Source organism: Cydia pomonella, chromosome 7, assembly GCF_033807575.1.
Source record: "Cydia pomonella isolate Wapato2018A chromosome 7, ilCydPomo1, whole genome shotgun sequence".
Classification (NCBI taxonomy): Eukaryota; Metazoa; Arthropoda; class Insecta; order Lepidoptera; family Tortricidae; genus Cydia; species Cydia pomonella.
The window spans coordinates 18,551,075-18,566,412 of record NC_084709.1 but is presented as its reverse complement, the minus strand read 5'-3'; the positions used below and the strand labels follow the sequence as shown (position 1 = coordinate 18,566,412).

The 15,338-nt window shown below is 36.2% G+C and overlaps 1 protein-coding gene across 18 annotated transcripts in view; it reads left to right on the top strand.

The window, feature by feature from the left end:
- Positions 1-15,338, top strand: part of LOC133520049 (protein still life, isoform SIF type 1) — a 187,714-nt gene that overhangs the window by 14,441 nt on the left and 157,935 nt on the right. For 17 of the 18 annotated variants that reach the window (XM_061854332.1, XM_061854331.1, XM_061854333.1 and 14 more), the window contains 2 exons: positions 7,878-7,992; positions 11,023-11,170. In XM_061854332.1, coding sequence (XP_061710316.1) covers positions 11,061-11,170 — 110 coding nt within the window. In that variant the 5' untranslated portion in view covers positions 7,878-7,992; positions 11,023-11,060. The remainder of the gene's footprint in view (positions 1-7,877; positions 7,993-11,022; positions 11,171-15,338) is intronic. The other variant, XM_061854317.1, reaches the window with a different exon arrangement.

The following is a 15,338-nucleotide window of genomic DNA, read 5'->3' as shown; positions in this document are numbered from 1 at the left end:
TGGGTAAATTGTGCCTTTAAATAATGAAAAAGATAATATTGTGTAAAATAAACCTCCTGCACCGTTGAACGAGCAACAATAATGCATGTTACACGTTTGTTTAAACAAGTACGCTAAATAACAACACCACTTGTTATAATTAATATTATACTATAGATATGTAAGATGGTAATGTTTTGTGACTCTGTTTGTGTCTTAATTATTATAGTGTACGTAACCAACATTTTAAACAACAAAAATTGAGTAAGTTGTTATTTACACATAAGAAAAACCATTTGCCACGAAATCAAGCGAGGGAATCGGTATATTTGATACCACTTTTAAAACGATGACAGAATCGATGAATCATTACATTATCTTCATAATTAAATAGTGAGGCTTCTACAAAGTGTCTGTTATACAAATGCCTGATTTGCACCGCGAGTCGCGAGACTCGAAACGCCACTTCTCTGATATACGCTAATAGGACGATTGATCAAGTAGAATACGACACGTTTTCCTTGAGACCACTTACGGATTTCTATAATAATGTAAATAAGGTTCTCTTGCAATTGAGATAACTATCTGTTTCTTAAACATCATTAGTCTGAGTTAGTATCTGATGATACAAGTATCTAAGAGTACTCTTATTGAACTCGACAATAAGTGCTCCAAGCATAACGAGGTTCAGGCCGACAACTGGTAAGATCCTGCTCAATGCTTTGACACTCATAAAAAAACTATATTAGAATTCGTATTGATGCAAACAGTAATGCAGTCGGCAGTAATGTTGCGCTGCAATTCTGCAGCAGTAATGCTGGTGCAATCTGAATCCAAACGTTACCTTTAAATTAATATTTTTGATTAAACATGTTCTTGATGTTCTAGTCTGATCATACGTAAAAACATTATTCGTGTTTGACAATATCGTATGTCGGGTATCAGGTGTTTTCATGGCGTTAGCATAAGCAGTTTTAGGTGAAGCCAAACGTAATCGAACTCAGTTGACCCACATAACCGATTATAACACATTTGAAGACCCGGCCATTTACGCCTCGGGTCGTTTTTTATTGCCTCTATGCCTTATTTGCAATTTAAAAACGTATAAATGAAAATAATGAAATATAATGGTAGAATGACTTTCAAAATCTAAAGATCTTTCAAAAGAAACTTACGGATTATGGATGAAGCTTGATCTTTAAAAGTAAAAGGGAATATGAACTGATTTGAATATATATTACGCTCAGTTTGATCAAGATATTGGGAAATGGAGCGAGCTGCAGATGCAGTTATCGGCACTTTAGTTAGGGCGGTCATTGTCCGGGAAATTGACCGGTGGATTAACGCCTCCTAGCGCTGCAACCGAGCCTGTGGGGTTTCTAAACCGGGAAATATTTTATAAATAACAGTATGATAATAAACTGATTTTCAGAAAAAAATATAATACATGTACGTTCCTGATCTTACGTTGATTATTTAACATGTTAATAACGCGATTTTTTTTTAAAGAGCTAATTACATAGCTATTCATATAATTATTTATAACTTTATGTCACCATTTTCAGCTCATCCATTACAATTGGCATTCATTGCTGTGCACAATTATAACACTTACATCAACACGGTCACTGCCACCCATAAAAAGTGTAAATTACTCCTAAGTCTTCATCAATGTTGCATGTAGCCTGCAAAAATGTTTCGTTTCGAATACACTGGGTAATTCCGTTTAGGATACCATGAACAGGGAAAGTACTTTTCTTTTCTTTTCTTTACTGAGAAAAAAAAACAGACATAGGCAGATCATTCAAAAAAGAGGATATTGGTTTTTACATTATAAGTGCAACCTACATCCTGAGACAATTCCCAAGTTAATTGTTAATTATATACCTCCAGTCGTAGTTCTGTGTCGAAACAGTTCGAAAGCACGTCCGTGTATTGGCAAGACAAATAAGCCGCTTCATAACTTGTGCTGGGTGTACGATAAAAATAGGTTTATTGATCATAACAAACCTTTGTGTCTGGCGACAGCGCAATCCGTGGGTTTTTGATTGTGTTAGTCGTTGTTTATGTGTTGGCAATTACCAACCTCGGAGATTATGCATCTGTAACGGACCTCCGACGGTGAGCGTGGGTTGTTACGTTTAAAATTATTTAATGTATATGTTCTGTGTAATGTTGCAAGGTTGATTAAATTCAAGCTTACCCATTATAACTAGTATTACCACATAAGCCTTTTGGGTAAAGTCCGAAAATTAAAACAACATTAATCTGTATTCGGCGTTTACCCGTACACATCTAGGTCTACCCAATACTGGCTGGATAATGTTAGGTATTGCATCATCAGTATCATCACTTCTGACATTACCCACCCAATGTTGGGTAGACCTAGATGTATACGAGTAAATGCTGAATACAAATTAAAGTTGATTTAATTTTAGGATTTACCCAAAATAGTAGAGCGGCGGAACACGTTGTAGGTTACTTTTCGATCATGTCATCTCGGATACGGGTAAACATAGTATTAATGGATTCAGGATAATGTCTTGAACACAAATATATGAGATGACAAGAGCGAAAAAGGTGGAGGTAATTGCTATGACGTCATAAAGTCGGCAGTCCAAACTTTTTTTCTCTTTTAAACATGCCATGTGGGGTACCAAATGAAAGGCCATTGTGATTAGATTAGAAATATATAAATATTGTAACATTTTAACTACTTGGTCTAACAAATCATTAAAAAACCTTCAAAACTTTCACAACCCAGATTAACTTTGAACTCTAAATTGAAATTGACAGAATATATTATTACAAATTTTATACCAAATGACTTTAAATATACTGTATATAAGTATAATGTCTAAAAATAATTAACCAGATATATCAAAATATAAGAATCACTAGCTTTCATTTGGTACCCATGTTGCTATAGTAAGAAATAACAGCCCCCCCGTTTGATTTGCGGCGGCGTTTTCAAAATTTATATGGCCTCATGTTTAGGATATCATCAACTAAGTATACGAGTAATATTAATATTAGTTCCTGATGTTCATTTCAAATTGGTATTAATAAACGTAAAATTCAATTGTTTTATTAATTGGGGGCATTTTCATTAGTTTGATCATTCCGATCAAAATTGAGAAATGTTAATGGCTATAGTTAATAAAAAAAAAATTGTACCCCTTACATTTCATGACAGTCCTCTCCATTGTGGAAATAATGATCAGAATCGGTAACCGCTACCAATACACTGCACATAACACGTGTGGGATATCAAATGAAAGCAAATTAAATATATGTACAATCTGAAAGCAGATTAAATATATGTACTCGTACATTAAATATATTAAATATGATAATGATCTGACTGTCATAGGTAACATTACTTAAACCAAAAACGTCACTTTTGACAGTAACAGATTAACAGATCAGTATCATATTAGTTAGGGAGGCGAGGTAGCTAAATGGCGTAATTCAACGGCGCCGTCGAGACCTATCAAAATCGAAAGATAAAATAATTTCGAAAAGAAAAGCTCGTATGGTAAAAACCATTTTAGCGGTGGGTTTGGCGTGTACGGTTTTCAAAAATTTTAAAAAAACAGTTACTTGGGCATTCTCGAGCGCGTCAGATATTCATACTACGTATGCCCCAAGTGCCTCTGATAACAACGGTATACTAATCTGCCGGTTTGCGTGGTGGGGGTAGGAATATAAAGTAGTCAAAAATGCAAAAAAAAAAAATTACTCGAGCGCGTCAGATTTTCGGAAGGGGTGTTAAGTAGGCCCCAAGGAAGCTCCCTTTAAAAAAACTGACGATTTCGGCGTGACGATAAGTTACGATGAAGTTTTGAAAATGCAAAAAAAAAAAGTTTTTTTGAAATACTCGAGCGCGTCAGATTTTCATAGGGGAGGTTTATCTCGGTATCCTGAAAGCATATTTTCTTAATCTGACAAAAATGTTGGTGGGTTCTCTTAATCTGACCGAAAAAGGTTTTTTGGTTTCTTTTTTTTTTCCTTTCTTTCTCCTTGATAAAACGGGGATTTTAAGAATGACAATAAAGCGATAGATGCAACCAACGTAAATGTAGATGAAATGTAGTACGAATTGTATTAATTATTGTATAAAAAAATGAAATGATATAAAAATATATTTCCGCGAAGCGCTCAGTCTGTATTACATGTTTATGGCAAATTCCTCTTTTTTGCTTCAATTCTTCACTTCGTTTTGCTTACGGTACGTCCAAAAAACAATTTGAGCATCAACAGGCTATTGAATAATATACATACATGAAACTGTACATGTTAATAATACTTTTGTATACAGATACGCGTAACTTTTTCCGAGTACACGAAAATTGTCGAGAAGCTATAGAAAAAACAAATTTTGAGATATAATAAAAGTCACATCATTTAATCATCGTTATTTCATATCAATTTTTTTTAACACCCTCAGTTTTCGAGATATACTCAAAAAACAGGGAGTTTGAGTTTTTATGATGCTTCAAGTCAAAAAGTTTTAACTTTGGACAAAAATGTAAAGAGACCTTTTTTGTGTAAAATAAAATTACCTTTTTTGTTTATTTAAACTTTTTTTGTAAAATGTATCGTTCGCGACTTATATGCCGCAACGCGTTTTTCGGAAGACGAAATGGCTCCTCCACACTTCCGGTCATGCAGAAAACCGGCAGATTTTGTATTTTTAGTAAGTTTTAGATTATATTCTTCAAAAGAAAAAAAGAAAAAATCGCGCTCGAGAATGCCGGATTGACGTTTTTTTTTACAAGTTCGCGACCCTATAACTCGGCAGCGTCAAGGACTTATCGTCAGATTAGTTAAATTTAGTCTTAAAACACTAAAATCAACCCCCAATATATTAATCTGACGCGCTCGAGTATTTCAGACTATCGATTTTTTTTTACTAATCTGATCGTCTATCCTAGGCGCGTGTCACTACATATAGAGCTAAATACTTTACAAGGTTGTTCTATTAGGTCTAAGGTATCTCTCATATCTTAAACTGCCACGCTCGAGTATTACCGAAAATTCCCCTATTCGCCGCCCTAACATGGGAATGAGATCGAATAACTAAAATTAGAATTGATCTCTATTAAAGTGTGACAAGGGCCTCTCGTACGTGTTGGCTTCGGCTCCGCACATCGTGATGATACCGGACTCCTAAAAATGTGCCCAGTGTGATCTTAATAGATTTGCATGTTGATTCATATTTCACATCATTATCATGAATCTCATAATTTAATTATAACTTATCAAATTTTATTAAAATTGCTTTTATTGGCATGTTTTTGTGTTTTAAATATCAAATGCTAACACTACATAGTATATATAAGTAATTTTGTAGAAATAAACATAATAATATGATAGAAACTTGCATGTTATGGACTCGTAATCACTATTTGTTTAAGATACAGTATTTACCTAATAGAATGTTAATCCGTTAATTGTATCCCAAAATCCGATACCAATGTTGATCAATGCACGTTTTTACCACCTGTCTACACATATTTTTTTAAAGTTTACATACAGCTGTGTGCAATATAATAGCAGTCAATGAGAAAATGAATATTAAAGTACGATTCCCACCGAACGGGCGGAAACGGAGCGCATTTCACATTTGTACGGCTGCAAGCCGATCGGCTTTTCGCGGACGCGGACGGCTCTGGACGGACTCCATCGCTTCTGCCACACATAGGCACATTGAAAAGAGGCTCGTGGCTTGACTCCAGCCGGTCGGTGGGAATCGTACAGAAGGGTAAACGATAACTTTAAGTAGATCAATCATATTGAAGTTTTGTTTATTATTCGTGATGTATCACTCAACATGAATTTAAAATTATTCGTATACTTTACTTAAATAATATTGGAAGTAAAAAAAAAGACAAGAAAACAGACTTTATACAATTGTGTAGTTCTTGTTTTTCTCTCACTGTCACAGAGCGTAAGCGTGAGCGAGATGGGTGTGCGTGCTCGGGAGCGCGGATATTATGTTTTAGAATTTAAATTTTTTGTACGTGTAAATAAAAAAAACGATAAGTTTCCTTAAACATGATATCGTCGATTTTTAGAAGCAATTTTCATGTTTTTAGTTTTTGTGCAAAATTAGTCACAAATTTTCAAAGTGCATTTTTAACCTATGTTTTGTGATTTTTTTTCTATTGAGTGAAAGTCAAAAACTCAGGATTCAAATGTACAGGGGCCCTCGAGAAAGGCCTCAAGATTGCTTACTAAATTTTTGGCAGAAGTATTGTGACCAAAAAAAGCGCTATGACTGTTCAAAAACTGTTTTCTGAACCTACTGAACCTTAAATTTAGTATCTTGGCCATTATTTTCAATCGAAGCTTTACAACACTCATCTGACCTAGAAATGAACTTTTCTACACGATCTTCCTAGCTGACTGTACTAATAGTCTATAATTTATTCATTTGTACCCAATACTTGGTTTGTTTGCTTGTTTGAGTCTCTGGTGATAGTGCTGCCCACAACAAAGAAGAACTATCTTTAATTTATTTTAAGAAAATATTTACTGAAGTTACTCTAGTATAGATACACTGCTACTATATTGTACACTACTGTACAGACATATCTACATAATTAAATAACTATACAAAAAAGGAGTACAAAAGAACACAGGTATTTTTATCATTTTGCCAAACGTCGTTAGTGGAATACTTATACATATAATAATCTGCTTCAATGTAAACCAGGCCCAAATTTAAAAGTACTCTTAATGTCGGCCCAATTATAACAATGCTTATAAGATGTCACAGTGATTACGATACTGATCTGTCAGTGTAAAAAGTGACATATTTGGTTGAAGAAATGTCGTGTCTTCTTCTTTCAGACTGTGCGGTATCAAAAGGTAGCGACATTTATCGCCCTGTCCGTCGCATCACGGAGGTTCTGAGGGCCTACCGCGAACCACGTTCGACGTGTTGCCTCTTTGTCACACTTATAAATTCGTACGTAAGTGTGACAGGGAGGCAACACGTCGAACGTGGTTCGTGGTAGGCACTCAGAGCAGGCATGCGGGCACGCTGAGCACAGGATAGCATGTGTGTAATTGTTTGGGGAGTCGTCCCACATGGGCATTGGGTGTCTGAGCCGCCTAGAGTGCACTGCAGTATGTTTTTCTTGCTGCTGCCGACCTGGGAAAGCAATCTGTTTAAGGCTTTCGAGATTGGCCACGGCTGCTTATGCCCAGCGGGAAGCGTTTTAGCGGAGTGCGTGTAGTCGTCAGGAGGGGCGCGGATATATTCCTATTGGGCAAGTCGATTCTGGGATGGCGGAATCTGGATGGCTGCAGTATACCGCATAAAGCTCCTACTGCTCTTTAGACGAGATGGTGGTAGCTTAGCTCGTAGCGTAGCATATCGCTGTGACATCTTATAAACTATTCAATTTGGGCCGTGAGTATGTTAGTCGAGGATCTTTAGAACTGTGTCGCACCACTCTCCAGGCTGGCAAAATCGAATTTCTTGAAGCCTAGGAACACTACTACAAAGATCGGAAGTAAAACTGCGGTCTAATAACTATGCACTTATTACCAATTGCAAATCCATACTTCACAAAAATTTAATTTTGCGCAGATTAGCAAATGGATGTTAATGTTAACTTTTATATTTTTTACATATTTATTATGCGATGATAGATAGGCGCTATTATAATACATTTGCGGTATTTCTAATTCTTGGACTTTTTGCTGCAATATTTAACCCGTCTATAGCTACTTACAATAATGTCCTAAGCTCTCTCCGGTTTTCTATAAAATTTCCGCAAATGTCACGTCCTATAAAATGCTGTTTGGTAAAATGAAAGAATACCATACTCCATATTCCATATACCGTAGCTTGTGACTAGGTGTTATATGGTGGTGGGTTGCAGCATGGCGCCAGTGTGAGACATCAGCACCGGCACGGCACTCAGCGGTCGCAGAGTCTCAACCGCGGCCACTCGCTCTCGCGCTCCGATGGCACCTGGTGACATCACGGAACCGCGGGTATGACACTACCTTTTACCCGAAGGCCAATTCATATTTACATTGAGACATCAAAATGGTAACTAAATGCTCGCTCATGCCAATACATGTACGGAAAGTACCTGAAATCATTTATATTTTAGATATAATTTTGATGTCACAATGTTTCAATTTGCCTCCCAATTATGTGTAGTATGGGACGTGCTGACTGTAAAGCCTCGTCCGTACAGACTGCTTAGTGTCTAGAGCCTAGCGAGTCACCTAGCAAGTAGCTTAGTAAAGGGGCCCACTGATTACCAGTTCGCCGGCAGATATGGGCAAGTCAGTTATTCGCGATTGTCAGCTTTTGCGAATAACAGACAGGCCGATATCGTTCAGCGAACTGGTAATCAGTGAGCCCCTTAAAATGAACATTCTAGTATTTTCGCGACCGGCCGCACTGCGCGCCAGTCGCTAGTCGTTTAGCGTGTATCGAAGTAAACAAACATGTTTGTTTTTGTCGGCTACGTCCGGACAAAATGCAAGTCACTGTAAGGAACGTAGCCTAAGCCATCGTAATCCTGAAGAATTATGGTCAGCTATTATATGATTATGCCAGCATCAAAAGTAGCGGATCAAACTCAGTACACGTTAAAAGTATCTACCATTCTCTAATAGGATAGAGTCTGTGCAGAAAGAGTCGTGGAATGTAAGGGAACCCATACATTCTCTTTCCGCACAGACTAACAAAAATGTATAAGTCTGTATACGTGTTCTACATATAATTCAATTGTGACTGATACTTATGAACGTGAACTAAATAGATAAATATGTCTATTTAGAAAAGTATTCCAGATACTTTTCGTGCTGACTCATATACTGACTGAGTTAAGAATAAAGGCTACATTTTTTATTTCACTCATGTACCCCGTTTTACAGTCATCTTACAAATAACGAGCATCTTTCTCTTCATCTTGAATCTCATGATTAAAAATACATTGTGAATTTTTAACAAAAAACTGTTCGATTTCACAAAACAATAATTATGCCATTCATTAGTAATATAATATTATAGAAAAACAGCTTTCAAGTCGTCTCCTAAAAAATACATAGGTGTTTAAAAATACATGCCTATATAAAAATATTAAAATCCCAAATTGTGACAAACCTCCTTAGAAATCTTGAATCCCCTCTGTTAATTGTTTTGCTAATATTCCATGCCACGGATTTGGAAGGAATTTTTGTTTTTAACTCAATTACATTAAGTTACGTTTAATTATTTAAATTTTAAGCGCGTAAATTAGGTCAGCATCATTTAAATTACTTACATTTAAAATTTAGGTTAAATTTACACTGAAATTAAAATGATCGAAATGAATGCGATTTGTCGTAATGTATTTACTTACTTATGCGTTTTTAGTTAATTGTTCGGGTAAATTATTGTGTTATGTGGTACCAATTTATTGTATAACAATGAATATTTTGTAAATGACTCCAATTATTTTTGTAATCATTATGTAGTATACATTTGTTTCCATTTCTGGTTAGACATGAGTCGCCTCGTAGTATATTTGACCTGTACCCCTAGTGTAAATAAATTCGATTTTGAAACGTGACGTATGCGTTTGCGTTTAGTCTCATTTTGTATTGGATTTAGAAAGAGCGCGCCAAGCGGGACGTTTTGGAAACTCAAAATCCTATACAAAATGAGACTTAACGCAAACGCGTTCGTCACGTTATGATGTCGATAAAATTTACACTAGGGGTACTGGAGGCCAATTCAAACTTGCATTTTGATATGAAAATGATGTGATTTTATTAATATTTGCGCATGCATTTCTGTCGTACTTGTTCGTACAAGAATTGGCGAATGCCTTCTGCGGCTGTAGCACGTTGGCCTTTTTATCACTTGTTACTATACCTGTCACGTTACAACAAGTAAGTGCGAAAGTGACAGGTATAGTGACAAGTGATAAAAATGCGAAAATGATGTAGGTTAGATTTTTAGAAAGGTAGACCAATAGTTGATTATACGCAGAATGGTTAAATGCTTCAGAAAATATACCATTGAGCGTAACGATCTTATAGTCTTTTCTATTGAGTAAATAAACCTTTAGTTTACCAAAATTTTGAAGGATTACAATTTTTGCAAATATATAAATATAAATAAATAAATAATCACGCCTATTTCCCGGAGGGGTAGGCAGAGACCACGGATTTCCACTTGCTACGATTCTGACATACCTCTTTCGCTTCCTTCACTTAAATAAATATATTGGTGCAATATTACTCGTAGCGATACCCAAAGTTTTCCTGTTCAGCAATAAGATTTACGTTTCCTTATCTACTTTTAAGCTTGAAGAATTCAGATTCGAAATCTTGATCTGAAACTGTAATGGATTTGACCCCTTTAGCGGTTCTCGACCAAAAATGTCACTTTTGTCAGCTGACAAATCAAATCTAGTAACAGTTTCAGACCAAGGAATTAAAATCTAAATCGGGCTCATAATCTTGATGATCTTGTGGGTCAAAATTATTTTCCTTGTCTTGTTTCCGAACACTCTGTGACGCTTGTATTTGTGTTTTCTTCAAAAAAAAAAAAAACGAGTGATATTGTATGTCTTTATAACTGTAAATTACATATATTTAAATTGAAAAAAATTAAAAACTATTTTCATCTCATACAAAAAGCTCCACTCCGTCACATTTTACAAAAAACAAGTCTATGAAAATAATTAAAGTTTAAATAATTAGAGTTTGAAATGAGTTGCTTATGCAGAGGAGTAGAGGATATTTTAACCCCAAGAAGATAGTTTATCCCTTTAACGGTCAGACGAGTATCAGAAATGACGGAAAATTGAACCCTGTCATTTTGAAATGAAGTTTAAAATCATTGTTATACGAGTAGAGTGGTAATTTTTGCCGTATAAAATCGAAGATTGCCCGTTAAAGGGTTATTACATTCACACACAGTTACATTCTAGTGTTTTTGACAAAACTGGTTTGTAAAACTAGTACAATATGTGGTTGAGCTGTGAAATCAATTGTATTAAATTGTTGACATTATTACAGGCAGCATAGTGCAGTGCGCCGAGTGCGGAACACGTACGATGGGCAACAAGCTATCGGCGTGCTCCTGCGCACCCATCCTGCGCAAGGCGTACCGCTATGAAGACAGCCCGTGGCAGAACTCCCGGCGCCGCGACGGACACCTACTGCGGTAAGCTCATACCTTAGGAGGAATTTGGGATACTTAGGTACCCAGTTGCGAGGACCGGTTCATTAAAAAGCGCCAAAATTTCAATATTTCATTTCTCATAGACTACAATGACCGCTTACCATCGGGCGAGTCGTATGCTTGTTTGCCACCGACTAGCATACATACATATAATCATGCCTATTTCCCGGAAGGATAGGCAAAAACCACGGATTTCCACTTGCTACGTTCCTGACATACCTCTTTCGCTTCCTTCACTTTCATAACATTCCTCATACACGCTCGCTGGTTTAACCCTTGCATTAGCTCTTGCCCTGGCCTTTCTACAGGATTTTTCCGACTTGATAAGAGAAAGTCCGCCGAGTTCTTCCCCTTCCAGCTCCCTCTTCTACTTCTCCGTTATACTTTGTTAGCCTTTTTTCACTCATTCTTTCCACGAGTCCAAACTACCTCAACATTATTTTTTTGGCACTACATCTTCGTTCAGTCAACACTTTTCCCACCGACGTGGTATATAAAATTGCACTGCAATATTAGACCTAACGATATTTATTCGGGTATTAAACTTGCATGCTACAAATAAATATTTTTGATTTAATGTCTAGTCTTTCGAATTGTGGAATTCCCATAAGTTCCATTTTTTTAAACCTTAACGTATAAATAAAGATCCACAGAACTGTTAAACTAATATCTTCTGGAACTTCAAAATACTAAGACAAATATCGTTTATTGAGATTTTTATTGTTGTGTGATAACTTGTAATCCTGAATATTGGCATCCTTGTAAGCCATAACGGCTCTTGTATTTGTGCAACCAGGCGCCTGGTAAATAAATATTAACAAAATTAATTAGGTACTTTTTGGTATTCATTGTTGATGAATGAAAGCATACTATAAACCTACTCAAATTTTATGCTTCACAATTTTGTTTTCGTGGTGGTAAACGTCATACGATTATTAGTATAGCTATAGGCGTACATAGGCTACGGCAACTGTTTACTATCAGACGGACCGTATGCTTGTTTGCCCCGACGTGGTATGAAAAAAGTATACTCGTATATACGTAAAAAATACTATTGCAAATATATAGTTTTACTGAAAGTTTGTTAAAGAGTGTTGCTGATATTGCTTGTTAAGAGTTCGCTGAAAGAGACAGCAAATAAATGAAAAGGGTGAAAGGTCCATTCATACTTTAACAAATTGATATTGATTCGACATCGTAGTGTATCTGGTTCGTACTTATATAATATTAGTGCTAAGGTCAATACGGGTAAGTGTGTCTCCGGGATATGTGGCCTTTTCGCCGAAGTTTTACTGACCGAATTTTATTTGCCAACCAAATTTTCGCACTGAAGATTTACTTTGGCAACTAACATTCGGCAATTTTTCATTATGATAACGTTTTACTTGATCGAATTATTGTTTAGTAAATTATTATTATGATATAAAACATTTGGAATATATTTAATTCGTCAAATAATTCAATTGCCTAAATATTTATTAACATAATAACTCCTAGTAGTTTGACAGGGGCAAGATAGGTGCGACGACAAGCGAAGCGGGGAGGAGCGTGTTAGATTAACTGCGACTAAACAGCCAGAACCGACTTTATTACGTACGATGTTAACTTACAAGAATAAGCTTTTTATGTTTTTTATTATACTTACGAAGTCATTCTGCTAAGTAAAACGTAGCGTTTTAAAAAGTGTATGCTTTTTAAGTTGTGTTCCAAACATACAGTTGCTAACTGTTAAGTTGGGAACATTCAAATTATTGTGTTGAGTTGCAATTTAATCAGTCGATAAAATAAAATAATGCGAAAAATTGGTTGCCAAATGACATTCGGAAAAATAATTTCCGGCAATGATTTAGAGAACCATGTGGCATTCATACCGTGGCCCACATTGATTAGTGTTTAGTGCGATTTCATATATTTACCACTAAACATACGTAGCAAGTAACAAATGTACGAACTCGCAATAATTAATGTGTAAACAGGCCCCAATGTGAAAGGCTAGCCAAACTTTTCCCGCAGCCATACTTAAAAAAAAATGCATTTATACCCGTTATTTATACTTATAGACCTTACATAATGCGGTCAGCGACGATTTATGTAGTAAAAGTACAGAGACAGGCATCCTCCGGTGGTTTGGTCACGCGCGGGGCTGAGTGATATTAAGATGTGCGAATGAAATATACATTGCGACAGTGAGTAGAAGGGTCAGGGTGACCCTGGAAGACCTTCAATATAAATCATATAGGCTACACAGTTTTAATTGCAGGTAATATAAAGCTACAGTCATTGAGTGAACATGTAATAGTACGGGAATAGTTTTTTTTATCTATGAGCACACGACATGTTTGTATACGTACTCATTGATGTGTGTGTAAGTTTTAGGCGACGTGATAGAAGAAAAACCTGTAATTTACAGAAATTGATAAGCGTTTCAACGGCCTCTTAGTTGCTAGTGACCCTGCCTACGAAGCTGGAGGGCCCGGGTTTGAATCCTGGTAATGATATTTATTTTTGTTTATTACGAATATCTGTTCATCAGTTGTGGATGTTTTCTATGTATTTCAGTATGTATGTATCTTCATAAGTAGGTGTAGGTGTCGTCGCCTAGCACCCGTAGAACAAGCTTTGCTTAGTTTGGGGCTAGGTCGATCTATATAAGACTACCTCAAAATATTTATTTATATACATAAGTTACTTGTATATATATATTTCAGGGATCTCGGAAACGGCTGTAACGATTTCGCTGAAATTTGGTATATGGGGGTTTTTGGGGGTAAACAATCGATCTAGATTAGTCTTATGTTTGGGAAAACGCGTGTTTTCGAGTTTTCATGCGTTTTTCTTTCGAGGACGGATATGGTCGCTAATTTCGTGATGCATGCCACTGTCCGTCTGGTCCAGCGGGTTAAGACGCGGGCGGCAAGAAACAACCAGTGTTACGGGTTCAAATCCCGCCCGGGGACTAATTTTTTTTTTTTTTTATATATTCAAGCTTATATATAAAATTTTAATTTTTATTGTTTTAGACAAGTTTAATTTACTAATAAAATGTAGTTAAGATTATCAGGTGATAATCTTAACTACATTTTAATCAGGTGATAAAGGAGTTATCGAAGACATTGTCACACTTTTCTCTGGAATTACATAATAATCATCACTTGGCCCGATTCGAAGAATGAGATACGATAAGTTCTGGTTTAGATAAGTTCTCATTTAGATATCGTTTGTATGTCGTATAATTAACAGAAGCAGCTCGATTCGGGCAACCAATGTCACTTTGACGTTAGAAATATCGTAGATAGATCTTATTGGGATCACAGCGGAATCGAAATAAACGTCAATTTTGACATGTCGTTTAGTTATCGATCTTTTATAGATCTTTCCAAGATCTTAAACGTGTCTTAGTCATTCTTCGTATCGGGGCGTTAAAATGTTGTTGTATACTTTAAAAAAGTAACCAGTGAACAATATCATTTCTAATAAGATTTTCATAAATAATCGCAGTAACGAACGGATCATACGGATATCTAGATTATAAATGAATCGTATTGTTAGAACGTCACGTTTGTTTACATGATGCCACATGCGAGCCACATAAGGATGAATTTACTTTAATTCCTAATCTGTTTTAAAAACCAAATTGCGCCTGTCAGTCGATGTGTAGAAAACTTATCAAAGCGGGGTGAGGTAGGGTCGGGTTGAGGTATCTGTTTTACTGGAATTACTATTGCTTATTGAATTTCAATGCTATAGTGCAGGGGTGGCTAACTTGATTAGACCCAAGACCTCCTGTTTACTAACGAAACCCTTTGCGATCTACCAATTACATACTTCTTGAAACCTTAAATGAAACTGGTCTACGTATTTATATTTTTTGCCTTGCCACGATCGACTGGACTAACAGTCGCAATCGACCGGTCGATCGCGATCGACCTGTTGGCCACCACTGCTATAGTGCATACGAAAATGTGCTACTTAATTGTACTTGATAAGATTATGTTAAGAAAAGTTTACCGCGTATGTAGCAATATCTACCGCACTGCAGAAGTTGCCTTGAGGCTTGACTCTGGCAATTCCACGCCGTAACTTCTTAACCAACTGCTACCTTGTTTGTTCCTGAATTTAAACCAAGCAGTAAACACCTGCTTATTTCAAG